General features: G+C 41.9%; 2 protein-coding genes across 2 annotated transcripts; one reads left to right on the top strand and one right to left on the bottom strand.

The window, feature by feature from the left end:
- Nucleotides 1-1,042: 1,042 nt before the first annotated feature.
- Nucleotides 1,043-8,166, bottom strand: sdf2l1 (stromal cell-derived factor 2-like 1). The gene is made up of 4 exons (XM_080893180.1): nucleotides 8,158-8,166; nucleotides 7,784-8,040; nucleotides 1,738-1,934; nucleotides 1,043-1,642 (listed from the first exon to the last, which is right to left on the bottom strand). The coding sequence occupies exons 2-4, from the start codon at nucleotides 7,959-7,961 to the stop codon at nucleotides 1,364-1,366; spliced, it is 654 nt and encodes a 217-aa protein (XP_080749306.1). The 5' UTR covers nucleotides 7,962-8,040; nucleotides 8,158-8,166; the 3' UTR covers nucleotides 1,043-1,363.
- A 1,916-nt stretch (nucleotides 8,167-10,082) lies between these two features.
- marveld2b (MARVEL domain containing 2b) lies at nucleotides 10,083-19,101 on the top strand. Its single transcript, XM_080894627.1, has 7 exons — nucleotides 10,083-10,220; nucleotides 12,302-13,528; nucleotides 14,683-14,718; nucleotides 14,813-14,991; nucleotides 16,506-16,677; nucleotides 16,755-16,805; nucleotides 18,019-19,101. The coding sequence occupies exons 2-7, from the start codon at nucleotides 12,317-12,319 to the stop codon at nucleotides 18,133-18,135; spliced, it is 1,767 nt and encodes a 588-aa protein (XP_080750753.1). The 5' UTR covers nucleotides 10,083-10,220; nucleotides 12,302-12,316; the 3' UTR covers nucleotides 18,136-19,101.
- Nucleotides 19,102-19,493: the final 392 nt, after the last annotated feature.

The raw sequence follows: 19,493 nt of genomic DNA, 5'->3' as shown, positions 1-19,493 counted from the left end.
GGTTGCCAAATACCTCAGGGTTGTGATTACTTTAGTCTCCGGTGTAATAGCGTTGTGGCGTCGAGTTGGTGAAGTAATTGCATCTCTAAGGAGATCCACCACAAACATGATTCCTGCACGATCCAATCTGTAGCGTCTCAATAATTCCCTGTCATCCAGTGTTTGCAGGACATCTCTCCTGCCTCTTCTGTTGGCCATTTTGTGCAGCTACTTAGGGGAACTCCTAAGCCACTAAAAGTCCTCTTCCCTGCTCTTAGCAGATCTCACCTTAGGAGCCCTTTTAAGCACTAGGAATCTTGAGGAATAGCTTTTATATTAACTGCGATAGTCGTGTCACTTTTAGGGGAAATTCTAAGAAAACGTCATGACTCTGAGAATTTTCTTAGAATTTGGCCGCTAGGAGCCAGTTTTTGCACAAAGATTCTTTAGGGATACGGGCCCTGATCTCCATCACAGAGCCATTCTTAAAGTTTGCCTTTATGAAAAAACTAGAGTGCGCTTTCTAACATTCACACACTTTCATACTGCAACGTAGGGTTAGTATCTTGCCCAGACTGCTCGATCTCCTGAGCCACAGTAGAAAACTCACAGTGAGCAGAGTGCTTGTGGTCCCTTTGTGAAAGACCTCCAACATTGTGCTACGGGGGACTATGGGGTCACAAGATAAGGGTTTTCCTCCATTGCAACACTCTACAAAAGCGCAGTAAAACAATCAACTGTTACACATTACAATAAATAACCAAGCATTGTAATTGGACTCAGCACTGAGGTGGAGTATTCTGCCACCTTGTGAGTCTGGCAGGTTGTACACTGCAGTGTAAACAAAGGCTGACAGGATCAATAACGGAGCCAGTCTTGTGTTGTGCCAATCCCAATGCAGCAGCTAGAGTTAAGGTAGCAGGAGACATCTAGACAACCTGCTAAGCTTAGATAAGCTCAGCAAAGAATCCAGATACCAGAACCTTGCAAACACAGGAACAGTGGCGAAAAGACAGACAGTGAAGTGTGCTCTAATTACACCTATATACACCAAATATGAAATAAAGAAAGGCTTTATTACATACAGTACATGTCATTATGTATTTCTGGACAAAATTAATCAAATGATAGTTTTCTTCAGGGCTATAGCCATCCTCATGCATCTCCCCTGGCTCAATGTTATCCCTCATCACATTCTCCAAGGAAGAAGCTGAAAGAACATATTGAGGCTACACTACGTACACACAAATAATGCCTGCCAACCCCCTTCATGTCACAAAACACCGAGTGCTTCACATAGAAAAGATTTCTCAGTCAAGTCATACATCAGGTCCAGGCAGAAGCATGTCCATGCTCATGTCTCCTAATGATGATGATGATGATGTCAGAGTTCATCGTGGCGCAGCGGTTCCTGGCTGGGCTGGATGAAGACACCCTCCATAGTACGCCACCAGTTGTGCTGATTGGGGGAGCTCATGCCGTGCACCTCCCGCTGTCCACGTATGGGGTGGCCATACTGTTCGCCCGTCACACTCAGGAAGACGTCTGTGCCCAAGTGTTTGAAGCGCACAGCCTCGTCGCGCTCCCAGTGAATGCCTTCACACTGAACCGTCCACACGTCCAGGTCGTCACCCTCGCCATTCTCTCCGAAAGCACTCACCTCCTGTGGATGGTGCAGAGGAGAAGGGAAGCATTTGTACCCTGGTGAACATCCACATGTGTTTAAAAGAGCAAGAGAAACAGTTGTGTGTGTCTGACCTGGTTATTAGACAGAGGAGAGCTGAAGTGGTGTGTGTGGAGGTTTCGTCCAGTCTTCATGTGTGTGATGCGAATGGCCTGGCCACATTTGATGGGAGCACCACGCAGACATGGATTGTTGGGCTTCCCACGAACCTGCCAGTAGCTGTTGGCATCATCTGCGTTCTCCACTCCAGTTACAGACTGCTGTCCACTGCCTACACACACACACACACACACACACACACACACACACACACACACACACACACACACACACACACACACACACACACACACACACACACACACACACACACACACACACACACACACACACACACAGCATCGAGGCATCATGCATTTATAGTACTTTTGATCTTGAATTATTAATTACTGTTCCACCAATGAAGCACAGAGTGCTCAGTGCATGCAAGCCTGTTAAGATTCAGCAGCCAAGTAGATAAAGACTTGTTGTTGAGCATTGTGCTCATAGAACAGGCTATATGCCCATTATATACAATTTCATTCTCAAGGTTTGCTAATATAACCAAAACCTTCTGCAGATGATCTCCAACTCTGCCCATTTACTTCAATAACAGTCTGCATTCCATCGAAATCACTAATTAGATGTTATGGCACAGCAAGAACATTACTAACCAAAATAACAACGTAAATAACGTTTCAACGTAACTTTATTATTCCATGAGTTATTTACAAGTTTCTCTTTGTTCACAGCCATTGACATGTCAAAGAGGTTAACACGTGAGGAGCGGATCACAATTGTGTTGATATCTGGTGAACGCAGTAACCGGGTCATTGCAGCAGATTTCAATGCAAGACACCCTACGAGACCACCCATCTCCCATGCTACAGTTAGCAAACTGCTTGCTAAGTTTCGCGAAACTGGTTCAGTGTTGGATTTGCCCAATATGTGGACGCAAGAAAACTGTCACTAATGAAGAAACAGCAGTGGCTGTCCTAGCTTCATTCAGCAAGAGCCCACAGCATAGCACGTCACTGGAGAGTGGCATTAGTCGAACTTCCCTTCGGCGGATATTAGCTACTCACAAATGGCACCCTTACAAACTTCAGCTACTGCAGCATCTCAACGAGGATGACCCAAATTGGCGCACAGAATTTGCAGAATGGGCAAAACAAAAACTGGAACAGGAACCTCAGTTCACGCAGAAGATTTTGTTCAGTGATGAGGCAAACTTTTATGTGAATGGTGAAGTTAGCAAACAAAACCACCGCTATTGGTCTGACACTAACCCACATTGGATGGATCCCTCCAAGACTGTTGGACCAACAAAAGTGATGGTTTGGTGTGGTATATGGGGTAAAACAATAGTGGGTCCATTCTTCATCAATGGAAACCTCAAGGCCACTGGATATTTGAAATCGCTACATGATGATGTGTTTCCCTCTTTATGCACTGAAGCTGGCACGTTCCCTGAGTTTTTCCAGCAACATGGTGCACCACCACATTATGGGTGCCAGGTCCGAGCATTCCTAGATGAACAGTTTCCTGGAAAGTGGATTGGTCGCCGTGGGCCAGTTGAATGGCCCCCAAGGTCTCCTAATCTGACCCCCTTAGACTTTTATCTTTGGGGTCATCTGAAGGCAATTGTCTATGGTGTGAAGATACCAGATGTGCAGCACCTGAAACTACGAATACTGGAATGCCTGTGCTGGCATTTCTCCTGCGGTGTTGCTGTCAGTGTATGAAGAGTGGGAGAAGAGGGTTGCACTGACAATCCAACACAATGGGCAGCACATTGAACACATTTTATAAGTGGTCAGAAACTTGTAAATAACTCATGAAAGAATAAAGTTACGTTGAAACCAAGCACACCATTGTTTTTCTTGTGACATTACCAATAAGTTTGATGTGTCACATGGCCCTCTTCCTATTGAAAAAAAACAAAAGTTGTATCCAAGATGGCCGACTTCTAAATGGCCACCATGGTCACCATCCATCTTGAAGAGTTTGCCCCCTCACATATACTAATGTGCCACAAACAGGACTTTAATATCACCAACCATTCCCATGTTATTACAGTGTATCCATATAAATGGCCCACCTTCAGTTTTCAGGCCCCTCTTCTGTGGAACCAGCGCCCAGTTTGGATTCGGGAGACAGACACTATCTCTACTTTCAAGATTAGGCTTAAAACCTTCCTTTTTGCTAAAGCATATAGTTAGGGCTGGACCAGGTGACCCTGAATCCTCCTTTAGTTATGCTGCAATAGACGTAGGCTGCTGGGGGATTCCCATGATGCATTGAGCTTTTCCTTTCCAGTCACCTCTCTCACTCACAATGTGTTAATAGACCTCTCTGCATTGAATCGTACCCGTTATTCATCTCTGTCTATTCAACAGCATGTGTTTATCCTGTTTTCCTTCTCTCACCCCAACCGGTTGCAGCAGATGGCCGCCCCTCCCTGAGCCTGGTTCTGCTGGAGGTTTCTTCCTGTTAAAAGGGAGTTTTTTCTTCCCACTGTCACCAAAGTGCTTGCTCATAAGGGGGGGGGGGGGGTCATATGATTGTTTTTTTTTTTCTCTGTATCTATTATTGTAGGATCTACTGTACGCCTTGAGGCGACTGTTGTTGTGATTTGACGCTATATAAATAAAATTGAATTGAATTGAATTGAATATGCACTTCTCTCTGAAAACAACAAGTAGATCAACAGGCGCTGCTGAGGGACAATCAATAGGTTTTTGATATAGAATAAAACTCTTCCGTTAGAAATTGCTGGAGACTGTGTGCAGTCTGTAGGTTTATACTTGAGAGGAAACTAGCAGCGTTGTTACAAACTATTCTATGGTATCTTCCAGGTAATGAAATCCTAAAAACTTAATTCTGTTCATCGGGACATAGGATATAAAGCCTTCCTGACAGAAGGAGTGAACGATGAAGGAAGTTCAACACAGTTGAGTTTTCTTTGAACATTGACTACCATAACAAAACTGAAATGCTATTTGGAGGAAATGTATATTGCCATGATTGTTATTGGGTTTCTGTGATAAGTCAGGCTCTCTACTTCAGGTTCTGAGCGCACTCACGAGAAAAGGACTGCATCATCCCATTGAGTGTGGGCTACTCCAATCAGACACGATCTAATGATGACAGAGATGACGATGACAACGACAAAAATCCAAACAAGAACATCAAGACAATATAACAGTAAAACGTAATGCTTTTGCAAGTAGGACAAGAGTTTAATGCAGTAGAAAAATCACTATTAACATTAATACTGATAGCGTAAAAATGTTACTGTCACACAGCCTAATATAGGAGACGTAGAAAACACTTCACTTTTGTCTGAAGATCACAGTGAAATTAATTAGATTCATTGATTCATTCATTCTTGGTGTATGTCCTGTGTCCTAGTAGTTGTAATTCTAGCAGTATAAATGAGAACAAGCAGCTTAATTAGAATTATGTATGAAAACATTTGGCCATTCTGCAGCACCAGCTGAACACATGCACATTCCAGTGACAACACAGTGCAGTCTCAGCTGGTACTTTACAGCTGACAGTGAAGTTGAACAGCAGTCTAATGCACTTAAACATTCAAGAATCTCTTGCAGACAATTTTGAACCAAAACACATAACCTGCTCCCAACCAGGTTACCATGGTGAATAAGTTGCTATGGTGATTTAGCTGGGCAAAAAGAGGGCCAATTTTTTGACATAGAAAGAAAGGCTTTAAGGTCAACATAGCTCGCTACCCCATCAGTCTCGCTCTGTACACAAGATTATTCAACATCAGATCCTGTCACATCCACATGTTGAAGATCTTGTGTAAAAGTGGACGTCCCTGTTCAGACTTTAAGTATATATTTTATATTGTTATATATCAGGGATGTCACCAGAATTGATACTTATGATACCCTTTGATATAATATTTATAATAATGTGTATTTATTTAATTATCTGTCAAGTACCACTGGCATGGTAGGGAGCTTATGTACCAAGGCTGCAGTTTTTCCGGAACAGATGAGTCTAGCATACACTTACAATTGTTCTTGTCCATCCTTACATGCTGATAGGAAAAGAGCAACCACTAGCACAGGAAAAAAATACACGTGGAAGACTGCAGCTAGTGCAGCTGCCATTACAGCTCTGCCCAAACAACACTTGCAAGAAACCAGATTTGTTTTGTAACTGAATTTCATGGGCAGGTGTGGGCCATTCCTTTGTTATATAAATATCAACATCATCATTAGAGCTTAGAAAAACAAAACTAATATGTTACATTACTAAATCACTGAAGCTTGAGATGCTAGCTGCGTTTCCCAGAGATTTCACTTGAAACCACTGTGACACCTTGGCCCACCCTATCATGTGACCTACTGAGGTCACTTGACATAAGGTGTGAGTTGGGGTTTTGAATGGGTTAGAGACTCAAGATGTTCCCACCTGACAATACCGCCACATCAGCACTCATATAGTAGAAGAAAACTAGAAGCAAAGACATTGCAGTGCGTGTTTTCAAAGTATTTTCCACAAAGTCTCACCCTTTCAAACTGTTGCAACATGTCTTTCTGTATTATCTGTACATCTTTGAGCTTCTGCACTGATATGTCATTAAAATAGGGGTAAAAACCGACAAAATGATACGGTCTTCAACCCAGCTGCAGCAGTAACGGCACAATGTGCCAGGTTACGAAAATCAAGCTGTACATGACCTGCAGGAATGCCAGCTTGCAACAGTGGACAGGATGTCAACTTTGTTGTATGATGCTGCATGATCTCCAACTTCTCCTAACTAAAAGTCGCAATAAGGAAGGGGTGGGCATGTTTTACTGTCTCTGCTGCCTGCAGAGAATAGGTTTTTACCTTTACCCGTTTTTCTAAAATGAAAGATGCTACGCCATTTGTCTGTCCATTTTACAATCACCATCCAATATAAAGCCCAGATTTGTAACTGTGTGCTTAATATGTGGAGCCAATTACCCTTTATGTTAAGCTCAATAAATTGAATATTCTATTCTGTGATGCAGCCTGTCAAACTTATAATGTTCTGACTACAGTTAGATTCAGTGTGGAGTTTGAATGTTCTCCACTGCCCTTTGTGCAGACTAGTGACCTGTCCAGGTGTGCCCTGCCTTTCCCACTATTACAGGACAGTTTGGTCCATATTTTGTGGGACAAATATACCTGTAGACCACCACATTTCATTTAAGCAGCTTTACAAAATCCACAGTCATCTTTATACACATGTCCGATTTCAATGGTTCAAAAAATTAACAGAAAACTGACTGACAAGTAGCTTGATAGCTGGGTGAGGCCTGCTCAACTGTCATTCCATAACAAATGAAGCAGACATAATATCTACATCTGAATTCAAAGTGTTGATTTTGTCATTTAAATGTGAGACCCAAAAGAGACGTCAGTGCAAGCTGACTTGACATCAGTTAAAGTCTAGGCTGTTCTATGATTTCAGCTATATTCACTTCTAAAATGACTTATCTGAGAAAGTTTGACGTCACATGAGGCTAAAGTGGATGTGCACTTGTCCCAGGCTGGCTACACATGTAACAAGCATTACCTCGCTTTCAAACCAGCAACTTTCAGGGACAAGGCCGAAACATCTGCTAGGACCGTATGATATGAAAAAGAAGTGAGTTTCATAGTTTCAGTGAGTCACTGTTACAGTATGCAAACCTTACTTAAAGCCTCTCTACCAAATGGCAGATGTGAAAGTCAGCCTAACCCTGGTGCTTGATGGGGACGACCCCAAACTCACTGACTTAATGGATGCTCTTATAAAGCAGGTAACTCTATAATGCCAAACTGCACTGATGGGAATATCAGTTTCTCATTCTTGTGCTTATAGCACAAAAGCAGCACGCTCCCAAAGACTAACTAAGACATGCAATCATGGAGCGAACCACTTCTTAACTTCAGCGTGGGGAAAGGTAGTCGGAAGTTGTGCTCGGGTTGAATTTCCGGGTATTTTTTGCTTCTACAAAGCTCTTCTAGCACAGTAAGCGCAATGCTGACGCCTCAGAGCTGCTGTGGCCGTACACCGGCAGCTCTCTGAACACTTACCTGAGCCGTACTTAACGTCGTGGGAGTGCAGTCGGACGTTGTGTCTGGTGTTAAACAGTTTGACTAGGGAGCCGCAGGTCACATAACTGAGCTCCGAGTCTCGTCCTTCACAGCTGGACCACAGCAGCAAGAAGAGCAACGACCTGATGAGCCCGCGGATAGTACCAACCACCTCCATCTTTGTGTCTCTGCTGTCATGACCGGCACTCACTTCCGAACCGCAATGCTGCTTTCCACCAATCACCACTTGACAAGTCCTAAAATACGGAAGACAATGTCAACACGTGATTGGTCAGAATAGGCATATGCGTCGTTATAACAGTTAACGACAAACAGTAGTAGGATTCATGCAGAAGCAGCTCCGCCCCTCACACGTTATTCCCGATTTAAACTGCCTGTCCCTCTGATGATGATGATGATGATGATGATGATGATGATGATGATGATGATTGGATAACCGTGGTACATTGGCATAAACATTAGTTGTCCTGGGAACTCAGATGAGCCGAAATAGACAAGATAAGATGTGGTTTTGCCACTCAGATGGATTCAGGTCAAATCTACTTAACAAATACTGTGAACAGTAAAATAAAATAAAAAATCTTCTCAAAAGACGAAATAGCATTTGGTGATGTTTCAGGTCGTCGCTGACTGCAAAGGCTCTTCCTCCAGATAGCTATCAGCTACTACCAGTTGGCAGTGAGGGGAAGGGAGAAGAGAGCGGGAGGAGATGGGACACATGGCACCCACCACCTGTACAATTTAACATACACAGTAACCTGTCTAGTCTAGATGTGTTTATGTTATCTAATTTAGAAGCGTATTTCTATACATACAAGACAGAGAAAAAATTATGTATTAATTATGTATTGTCTTGACCACGAAAGTGCACTTATGTTCATGCCAGTGCACTGAATCATTATGCTGTCATCATTCATAGTCAGCTGTCAGCCTCTGATCTCTCTTCTGGCCTTTCTGAAACTTTTAAATAATATAGTTATTGTCACTTTGTATCGATACAATCCAGTTGCCCTCTGAGCACGGGGGAGTACTTCATTTGATCCAAAAACACACTGAATGTAATGTACCCGATCATTATAAAGAACTTGGCAATGGTCACTGGTGGAATATCCTTCATTTCTAACACATGCACACACAAAGAGAGAAAGAAACAGGTGAGGGTGAGACAGAAGGATAAACAAAATAGCAAAGAAAAGAAAATAATTAAATCTAGAAGAAAAGAATAGAATCCGAATTTAGGTTCTCTCTTCTTTGGTTTACTTTTACATTGGATCGACTCACAAAGTGTCTGGGAGAAGACGTGCAAAGTAAAAGACGTATAAAACCATCAAATGTAATCTCATAAATTGTCAATAGTGAAATTTAAACTACCCTAAAATCCTAAATCCTAAAATTCCTACAACATAGCTATATGGATGTAGGTGCCATTTTTCAGCGTCCCTTTGGATTTCAGTATTTGATAAATGTTTTTTCCTGCAGATTGATTGACTCTGCCTGTTAATCATCACATCGGCCATTCAAAAAACGAGTCACTGGAATTAATATGTTTATTTTACTGCTCTGTGCATTAAACTATCAGACTGGTGGTTTTCTGCAGCATTAATTACATGTTCTGCAACAGTGCGGTATTTTGTTTGTATTTTTAATTTTTTTTATAGATTTTTAATCACCATCTCATAATGTCTCTGACTCATTAGGATCAGATATTAGAATAGAATTAGAATAGAATAGAATAGAATAGAATAGAATTCAACTTTATTGTCATTGCACATGCACAGGTACAGGGCAACGAAATGCAGTTTGCATCCATCCAGAAGTGCTTTAGTGATATAGATATATTACAATATATATTAGCAATAATATAGATATGTGAGTATATTACAGAAATGGGTCTATTATGGTATGTTATAATGTACACGGTATGGTATATGGTATATTAGGACTCATAAGGATCACCCTATGCTGAGGAAGTACATTTCTATAGAGTAAACTGCGCTCACATCTATCAAGAAATAAGGGGCTAAGCTACCGATATCACTTACGTTTCCAATCAACATTTTTTACAGTTATAATAAGTGATACTTTTTTTTGCAAAAGAATAAAAATAAATGTATTAAAAATATTACTTATAAAAACGGTTGTTGAAAGTCGCCTTTACTCAAGGGAACACAACAATGTGGCGTAAGAATGAGAGAGTGAGGATTCAGATGTGAAAAGAGGCCGTGAACGCATCGTGAGGCTGGCCGGACAGGTCAGGTAAGTTTTACCGCGGTGGGGAGGTGCGAGCACTTTGCTTTTCCGGCTCCTGACTGCGCTTTAACCACTGTTCATAGCGATGCCTGACCTATAAGTGTGAGAAAACAAAGACAGGAGGCTGTTGCCTGTGTCACAGACCAGCACCGACACCAGTGAGAAGGTAAGTCAGCGAATGAGTGAAGTTTGAATAGGAGGGGAACAGATGGACTTCCAGTCTGAAGTGCTCTGTGTGTTGTGGTCAAGCCGTGCACTCCCAGCTCTGCCACCCTCATCATGTGTCGGTGCGCTTTTGGGACCTGACGGTAAAGGCGGTACCTTGTGCTGATGTACAGACGCCCTTTGAAGAACCTGTGACCAACATAAGAGATTAAGCTAGGAGTCCTAAATAGTGTATATTTTGTGAGCCTTGAGTCATGGGGAGTCTGAGCTAAGCTCTGTAAAACTACAAATCTCTCCTTTAGTTTACTTATTGAGGAGTGCTGCCATGAAGCAAGAGAAAAAAACGTCCTATTGTGCAATGTCATACTGAGAATATTCTAGAAATATTCACAAATAACGTAAAAATGAAATTATTGTGAATGTTCTCTGTTTAAACAAAAACAACAAAACAAAACAAAATCTCTGATCTTGTGCTCATTTCTCGTCATTTTACTCATGGAATTAGCTGTTTTGCTACAGTTCCCTTAAGCTTTCCCAGTTTTTACAAATAACAGTTATATTAACTTAATAAATGGAAGATGCCTCATGTAGACAGCCTTGACTGAAAAGTCTGCTGGTGTGAGGCATTCACCATTTTAATTATGGCAAGAGTGCTGCTCTGCAGCCAAATGAAGGACAAGCGCTGAAACCTTGACCTGACTGATGAGATGTGAGACACAGTGGATTGCAGTCAGCTGCACCACACTTAGTGGCAGACAAGCCTACAGTGGGGACCTGAATTAAAGACTCCAGTGACGGAGAAATAGACTTGGTTGATGAAGGACATTTTCTTGTACATCACATATAAGAAAACAAGAAAGCTAGGAAATATTTATGTGGATGATACTTTCCCATGCTTCAAAATCGCCTCAAGGTGTTGAGAGATTATTGTATGATCTTTTAAGAAGACATGGTTCCTCTTTCATCTAAACCAAGCACAAAATTCCAAAACTAAGTTTAAAATAGCCTAAGCACAGTCTGGACCCAAACCTGCTGAGGTGTGAATGGTCAGTGTTTCCAGCATAAAGCAGTTCTGAAAAGGAAAAACAAGCCAAAATTCCTCCACAGCAGAGTTGGTGGGTATTCGGTATACCAAGTATTTATTGGAGCTCCTGTGTGGAGCACTGACACAGCAGTGCAGACTGGATAATCACAGTACTTTTATTATCTTAGAGGGATAATTTTGGAATTCGTAGACATTTAAATCCAAACAGTTTACTGTTCTTCAAATTGAGTAAAGACTGGTCACCCACCAGCAGACGAACAGTTGGCTTTACAGCATACGTTTTGCATTTATGACTCAATTAATGGAATTACATTACATTCTGAATTTGTTTCATCCAATTTGTGTCATCTGATCATTTATTAAAGTTCTCGCTGTAGCTGATATTTTTTTCTTGGACCTTGGCAAAAATTCAAAAGTACAGTGCTGTCATGATTTATGGAAAGCAGTGAAACTGTATCAGTGAACCTGCAAGGAGCAGAGGTATTCAAGGTGGATGAGTTTAAATACCTCCAATGGCAGTGCCCAAGAGAAATGAAGAAGAGAGTGCAGGCAGGGTGCAGTGTACAGTAATGAAAAGGAAGGTTTATAAGTAGGTAGTGAGACCTGCCATGATGTATGCTTTGGAGACGGTGGCACTGACAATAAGACAGAAGGCCAAACTGAAAATGCTCAGATGAGCAATCCAGGATTAGCAATAGGTACATTGGAGGGACAGCTCAGTCTGGGATGAGATGGTTTGGACATATGCAGTGGAGGGAGAGTGTCCAGTTTATCCAAAGGATAATGAAATAATGAAGATGGAGCTGCCAGGCAGGAGAAAAAGAGGAAGACCTCAGAGGAGGTTCATGGATGTAGTGACAGATGAGGATGCTGGGACAGGGTGAGATGGAGGCAGATGATCTCCTTTGGTACCCCCTAAAGGAAGCAGCTGCGAGAAGATGAGGAATGAAACTAAGGCCTGTGTTTTTATTTTAGAGGTGCTGTAAGTTCAGATCTTGGTACTATGCCATTGTAATCCTCTCTGTTTCTCTTTGCAGAAAGTCAAAGCTGCGATGTTTTCAGGAGTCTCCAGATTTGACCGAGTGAGGGAGATGCCACTCTATGACCAGGTCCCAGCAGATTCCCTGTATGGGGACCTTGCAATACCTCCACCTCCACAACTCCTGCATGGGACAGTGCCAGCTGTAAGCTTAGACTCCCTGCCCCCTCCCCCTCTACCTGAACAGCCACCTGTTGGACCTGAAGCTTTCTATCCCCCCAGCAATGACGACCCAATGGACGAAGACCGGGACGCTATGGACATTAAGCCAGTTCGCCGCTTCATCCCTGACTCTGTCAAGAACTTTTTCCGTGGCAACAGCAGTAACCGTGGTAGCAAGGGTGGGTCTGGCCCTGATTCCCCTGCTCCTTCATCCAAAAAGAGTGCTAAGTGCCACACCACATCAGGAGTCCCCTGCTCACCGCCTCACTCTGCCCCTCCATCTCCCTCCCTTCCAGGCTCCTATCGAGACCGCTATGGTGGCTCTGGAGGCAGCTACACATCTCAAAAGGAGCGAGATGGACTGCTGCTCGGTGCCGAAGCATTTGACTCTGCATCTGCAGTGCCCACCAATGTCTCAGTTCAGACGTACCAGGAGCGGGTGGAAGAATATCATGCGCGCTACTCCTACATGAAGTCATGGGCTGGCTTGCTAAGGATCCTGGGCGGTGTGCAGCTGCTGCTTGGAGCTGCAGTGTTTGCCTGTGTCTGCGCTTACGTTCATAAGGACAATGAGTGGTTCAATATGTATGGGTACTCTGGGCCGCAGCTGTATGGAGGGCTTGGTGGAGGCGCTGCTGCATATGGGTCTGGGGGTTATTTATACACAGGACCCAAGACGCCTTTTGTTCTGGTTGTGGCTGGCCTTGCATGGATAGTGACAGTTATTCTGGTTGTTCTTGGCATGACCCTGTACTACAGAGCCATCCTTCTGGATTCCTCATGGTGGCCTCTAACAGAGTGTTCCATAAATCTGGTGCTGGGTGTGCTCTATTTAGCCGCAGGATTGGTGTATGTGAATGACACAACTCGAGGGGGGCTGTGCTACTCGCCAGTCTTCAATAATGGAGTGAACGGTGCATTCTGTCGCACCGAGTCCGGCCAGACAGCAGCCATTATCTTCATCTTCATCACCATGGTGCTCTACTTTATTAGTGCAGCGGTGTGTGTGAAGCTGTGGAGACATGAAGCAGCCAGGATGAGGAAAGAGGGGCTGGCACAGGAGGTCTGACACACACACAAAAAGCACAAAAATAATATTCACAGCTAAATACCTAATCTGACCTTTAATGCAGAGGCCTGGAGATACTCCAGAGAACATTTTGGGGGCTTAGGGTTAAATTTGTCATGTAATAAAACATTAATTCTATTACATGACAGTGTACCCCAGTAAGTAAACTATCATGTTTTTGCACCCATCCTGTGCTTTTATATCCAAGATAAGAGATCAGCACATACAAAACCAAAACCTAATGCCAATCAATCCTCTAGAAAATAGAGTCAGCATTCCTGGACGCTGTTGTAAGACCGCTTTGTAAGTAATGTTAAGTAATCACCTGCTTCACTGGATGAGCTTTTTTTACATGCAACAATTTTATTTTCAGTGTAATTCAGTGTTATTTCTATTGCACCAAATGACAACAACAGCCACAGCAATTTCAAAGTGCATTACACTGTTAGGTAATAACCCTACAATAAAACTGAAAAGTAATACTGAGCAGTGATGCTTATCCTGTTGTGTTTTTGAATAGTTATGCCCCCCAAAGAACTAGCCAGCTGTTATTCTCTTTATCTCCAGTTTTTATTCTAATCTAATATTCAATTGTGTATAGAAAAGCATAGAAAAAAGTGCTTGTATGATTGGGTCAATAAGGCAAGTTCTATTGAGTGATCAGATGGAGTAGAAAAGTGCTATATAAGAGCCAGTCCATTTGTTTATTCGTGTGTTGCACACCTTGATGATTTCACCATGGAAATTAAGCTAAGAAACAAACTGAAGCCCAGCATTCTACAAGGAGAAAGATTATTCACAAGTGGATGTCAAAGCAAATTCAACCCAAGATCAGATTATGCACTGCTCAGAGACACAGTAAAACAACCCAAGAGCTTCATGTCAGATTGTACAGGCCTCAGTGAACGTGAGAGTTCATGACAGTAGAATTAATTCAATTCAATTCAATTCAATTTTATTTATATAGCGCCAAATCACAACATAAGTCGCCTCAAGGCGACTGAACAAGCGTGGTTTGTTTGGAAGGGTTGGGAGTAGAAAACCTCTTCTATCTAAAGAGAACATAGCATCACAGCTTAGGTTTTGCAGAGAGGGTGTATTTACCCAATGTCAGTAAACTCCTGTTTCTCTTTTTCATTACACAATAGATAAGAACCATTGGCTCATCTGTCCCACTCTCTATAGTAAGTATGAGAAAGTGTTTGAAATGTTCCTGCAGACACCAAGGTGCACACAGTATGTATGATCTGAACATGTGTCTATGTTTACCTGCCGCAGCTTGGTCCATCCTCCATGGTGTCGGAGCAGACCCCTCTCCCCACCATTCAGCCAGACATCATGGATGCTCCCAACCACTTAAAAGCTGCTCCTCTCATGGCACCAGAGCCAGAGATCCTCCGTGGTCACATACCAGCCGGACACATCCCCAAACCTGTTGTTATAGCCGACTATGTGGCGTGAGTATTACCATCTAGGTTTCGTCTTCCAGCTGTGTATTGTGCATTTAACAGGGAGGCCCTAGTGTAGTATCAGATGTCACATGTACATTTGACATACAAACAGACTGATTAAACACAGTCCCCAATTTTGTTCTCGTGTTGCAGTGTTTCCCTATTGTAGTGTCTTTACCTTACATTATAAAGTGCCTCAAGGGGACTGCTGATTGGATATGATGCTATATAAATAAAATAGAATTAAATTAAAGTGTTTTAACAGAAATAAAACCTCCAGCAGTGCAATGATGACCACTGTGTTTTTGTACATGGGTATTCTGGGAAAGCAGTATCACACTTACGTCTGTAAATGAAAAATACATAACTCCAAACCACCCAGAATGGTGTGACCTCTTTTAGTTTGTGAACACTCCAGTACAGACTATGTGAATTATGGCTCTTCTAGAAAACTCACTGCTACAAAGGCTGAATAACCATTTCACCAGTGCTACTGTTTGTCACACTTTCACGTTAGGCCCATCTCACACAAAGTGGCATACAGTTCATGTGTAGCTTGTTGCGCGTGTTTCTGTTTACACCATCTGATGTCCTCCTGTCGGTCCAGTTACTGGATCAACAAATTTAATGTTGGTCCAGGTTTCATCATTGCAAGTGACTAGTCATACTGTAGTGATGTCATAGCTTTGCGATGTGGAAACACCATCACATCACACACCAAACCCTCACCACAATCACACCTTGGCCCTAACAGCCCTCATTTTGGATTTTTTTTTTCTTGAGTGGACATCCGCAAAGCTATGACATCATAACTATGTTTGGTCAGATGCGATGTTGATCCTGGACAAATATTATTATGATGATCCAGGAACAACACCGACACACATCAGATAGACCTTCTGGCCCAGTGTGGGTAGGACTAGGAAGTGCTGGTCTTTGGCATTTAATGTGCTACACTGTCAAAGAATGCCCTATGGAGAATCAAAAATAAGTATTGCCACACATTTAATTCCTTTATCACTGAACTCCATTGTTATCCAGAAAGTGTCATCACACAGTGTCCTGCTGGCCTAAATACACAGCACAACTCTAAATGTGGGTTAAATCCACACTACAAATAGTACATTATTACTTGTGCTTGATAACAGTTTGCTAAAAACTCCTCTGACCAGCTCTAGTAGAACATTACTGAGCCTTCAAAAACAATTATTTTTTGAGTGCATATTTAAGCTGCCTTCACTGGTTCCTTTATGATCTTAGATCTTTTCATGGATTTGGTGTCAGTAAGACAAAAATTAAAGGTGCACACATGGTTTAGAAAGTAGTTTATTCAGTTACCAGTTTACCAAACTAACTATTTTCTAAACCATCCTCAGAAATCAGATTTTTATTAGCAGTTTAAGATCAAGAATAAGATAAGTAAGATAAGATAAAGGAGGGTATCCCAGTTAAACACCTGTGTTAGACACATTCAGCTGCCAGTGCTCCAAGAAATATTGTTTCCTTTGCTGTTTCTACAGGAAGTATCCCAGCATTTACACAGATGAGGAGAGGGACCAGTACAAGGCTGTGTTCAATGACCAGTATGCTGAGTACAAAGAACTGCATGCTGAGGTCCAGGCCATGGCCAAGAAGTTCGAAGAGATGGATGAAATGATGGCGAACCTTCCATCCCGGCCCTCCAGCCAAATGGTAATTTTGCTAGCGAGCAGATAGACAGACACACACATTGTAACATTACATCCAGTAACACGTTTGCTTTGTTTCAGGAGAAGGAGCGGATAAATGGTATTTTAATGGAGTATCAGAGGAAGAAAGCTGTGAGTATACATCATGAATTGTTGTCTGTCAGACTGGGGTCTTAGGGAAGGGGTGTTTCTGTAAAAGATATCCCTTCATGTCTCTGTTAATAACAGTTATTATTTTTAATAATACTTAGATCAAAGAGCTGCCCCACTAACACTCTGTTGTGCTTTCATATATTTGGGGGGGGGGGGGGGGGGATGTTTTACAGAAAGGTTTGGATAAACCAAAAAACCTAGCAGACACTTGTTTGAGTGCATAACTCCAAACTCTCATCAAACCTCAGAAGAATCTATTTACAACATATGAATTTGTTTGGAAAATAAATGCAGTTTTTCAGCTGAGTCACACTTGTCTCACTAACCATTATATATCGTTCTTGTGTTAGACTCATATTTTTGTAGTTTCCAGTATTTGTTTCATTATTGTTTTATTTTTATCCATCCATTTTCTGTCACTTCACTGGGCTTGGGTTGCGAATGCAACAGTCTGAGAAGGGAAGTCATTTTTAATTGGACTTTAGTCAAGGAACTGAAACCCCAGAGGTTAATAATCTAGTGCTTTACTGCGCAGCATTAATCTAACATGGTTTTTTATTACAGGAGCATCCTCACCTCCCTGACAAGAAAACAAATAAAATAAAAATAAAACCTACAAGCAAACATATAAACTCCTCATAGAAGGGTCATACCTGCTGAATATCCAAACCCAGTGCACAGTACCACTTAAAATGAATAAATCATTAAAAAAAAGTTTAAAAAGTGTTCTTCCCTTTTATTTTAGTGAAAAAGCACAAGTAAATTGTTTAAATTTACTTCACATCCACTGTCACAGATGATAGATGAGTTGGTTTTCTAAGTCTCTCTGCTGCTGTACATACAAATCCTACTACAGGAATCAGAAAAATGCAGATGCCAAATCACCTTACTGTTGTGTGGTATAGCAGGTGATGGGTAATGGCTTTTGTAGGATAGAAGGCCATAACAATGACAGTGATTTGGAGCTCTAGCTCAGATTAATCATGGCAGCTTTCTTGTACTATCTATCCTGTTTTCATATTTTGACAAGCAAACGAACACTGAAAGTCTGAAAAACCCAACTTGAGACCTCTAATGGTGTGTCACCATTAGGGTTCAAATGTACTGCCTGGTTTCTTAATACTTGTGTGGTTTACCGAAATCTTTGTGAAGAAATGTACTCAATTTTACTGATTTATGTTTTCCTTGTTAGGACCCAACATATTTGGAAAAAAGAGAGAGGTGTGAGTATCTAAAGAACAAGCTCTCTCACATCAAACAGAAGATTCAAGAGTACAACAAGTCCGTGGGCTACAGCGATGCCAACTAAGCAGTTAACACAGGTGTGCTCAGGTGTGCTCTGCGACAACACAACAGTGGGACTGTGGTGTAAATTTAAAAAAGACGCTTGTCTCTTCCAAGTGAAACTCCCCGTTACTGCTGAACCATAATTCCTGACAACAGAGGTGACATTATCACATTGAAATAGGTGGAAAACACTGCAGTCACTCCGTCATGATGGATGGTAGACTCACTGTCACTAGAAGGAACATCGTCTGGGATGTGTCGTCATTATAGAGGGAATAGTAAAAGTCACGGAAACCGTAAACTTCAACAGAGTGTTGGTAAATGAACATGCACACAGCACTCCCCGATAGTTGTAAAAGAACATATTGGGGATTTTGCTGTTTTAGAGACTGTAAGATGGCCATGTTAGCTTAGCATAACAGCAACAACAGCAACTTCAAAAGAACACTGGTAGACAAGCAAAGAGATGAAATCTTCATGTTGGATGTTGCTATGGAAACTTTAATACAGTTACTTTTATTCATGGGCAAGATAATAAAGATAGTTGACTGCTTTCCTCTGACTGGACACTGTTTTTTTTATCTGTAGTTTTGGTTTGGGGTCATATGATAGATATGTGTATTTGCCTTATTTTGCATTTAAACATGAAACCTGTGCTCTGAATTTATATTTTTAACTATAATGTAAATTCTGCTTTGTGATTTGTACAACTTTGCCATAGTAAATATGTGTTTAAAATTGGCTGACATGGTGGTGCAATGGTTGGTACGGTCAGTCCACATGATGAACAGATTCTCCACAAGAGATCTTTTAGGTGCTTGAAGTTAAAGCGAGATGAGGAGGTAGGGAACGCATCACAGGACATTAAAGTTTCCCAGCAGAACCTTGAATCAGTTGACTATTTGAACTCTGACCTGTCTCCGACCGCACAGCTCCATGAACACCAAGCTGTCTTCTGGTACCTTTCTTTTGTAACCTTCATTAAAGTTTTTTGTTTCTATCAATGTGTGCTGCAGTGCCTTCCTTTAGTGCCAGGTTGTTGTTTTCTACTCACTGTTCATTTCATGGGAAAACCTTTAAAGCCGACCACTCTGTTCAAGGAACACAATATGACTCTTGGTGCCAAAAATCCTTATGCCAACTCCCATGACCCCTACCTGAAACGGTGCCCATTGAAAGATTGGTAATAAGTTCTGCTTCCAGGGGTTTTAATTTTGCAGCTACTCTGATGAATAAACTAACAGCTATCCAAAAACAGCAGACCCAGCGACATTTTCCTGCAGCAGCTGTTCCTGAAAAACTCAGTATTGTCACTCACACCAAATTTAAAATGGACTTTGAACAAAGAGTTTCTCTGCATTCACGTGTTAAGTAAGAGTA

The sequence above is a fragment of the Rhamphochromis sp. 'chilingali' genome (assembly GCF_963969265.1).
Source record: "Rhamphochromis sp. 'chilingali' genome assembly, chromosome: 10".
NCBI lineage: Eukaryota > Metazoa > Chordata > Actinopteri > Cichliformes > Cichlidae > Rhamphochromis > Rhamphochromis sp. 'chilingali'.
The sequence above is the reverse complement of the archived record's forward strand: the minus strand, read 5'-3'. Positions and strand labels throughout refer to the sequence as shown.

What these genes read in the sequence shown, in the direction of transcription:
- sdf2l1 (XM_080893180.1), bottom strand. Translation starts at nt 7,961, where the DNA reads ATGGAGGTGGTTGGTACTATCCGCGGGCTCATCAGGTCGTTGCTCTTC. An exon ending in CGACGTTAAGTACGGCTCAG is followed by an intron (nt 1,935 to 7,783) that starts GTAAGTGTTCAG and finishes GTGTGTGTGTAG; the next exon opens with GCAGTGGACAGCAGTCTGTA. An exon ending in CTCCTCTGTCTAATAACCAG is followed by an intron (nt 1,643 to 1,737) that starts GTCAGACACACA and finishes CACCATCCACAG; the next exon opens with GAGGTGAGTGCTTTCGGAGA.
- marveld2b (XM_080894627.1), top strand. Translation starts at nt 12,317, where the DNA reads ATGTTTTCAGGAGTCTCCAGATTTGACCGAGTGAGGGAGATGCCACTC. An exon ending in AAGAGGGGCTGGCACAGGAG is followed by an intron (nt 13,529 to 14,682) that starts GTCTGACACACA and finishes ATTACACAATAG; the next exon opens with ATAAGAACCATTGGCTCATC. An exon ending in CATCTGTCCCACTCTCTATA is followed by an intron (nt 14,719 to 14,812) that starts GTAAGTATGAGA and finishes TACCTGCCGCAG; the next exon opens with CTTGGTCCATCCTCCATGGT.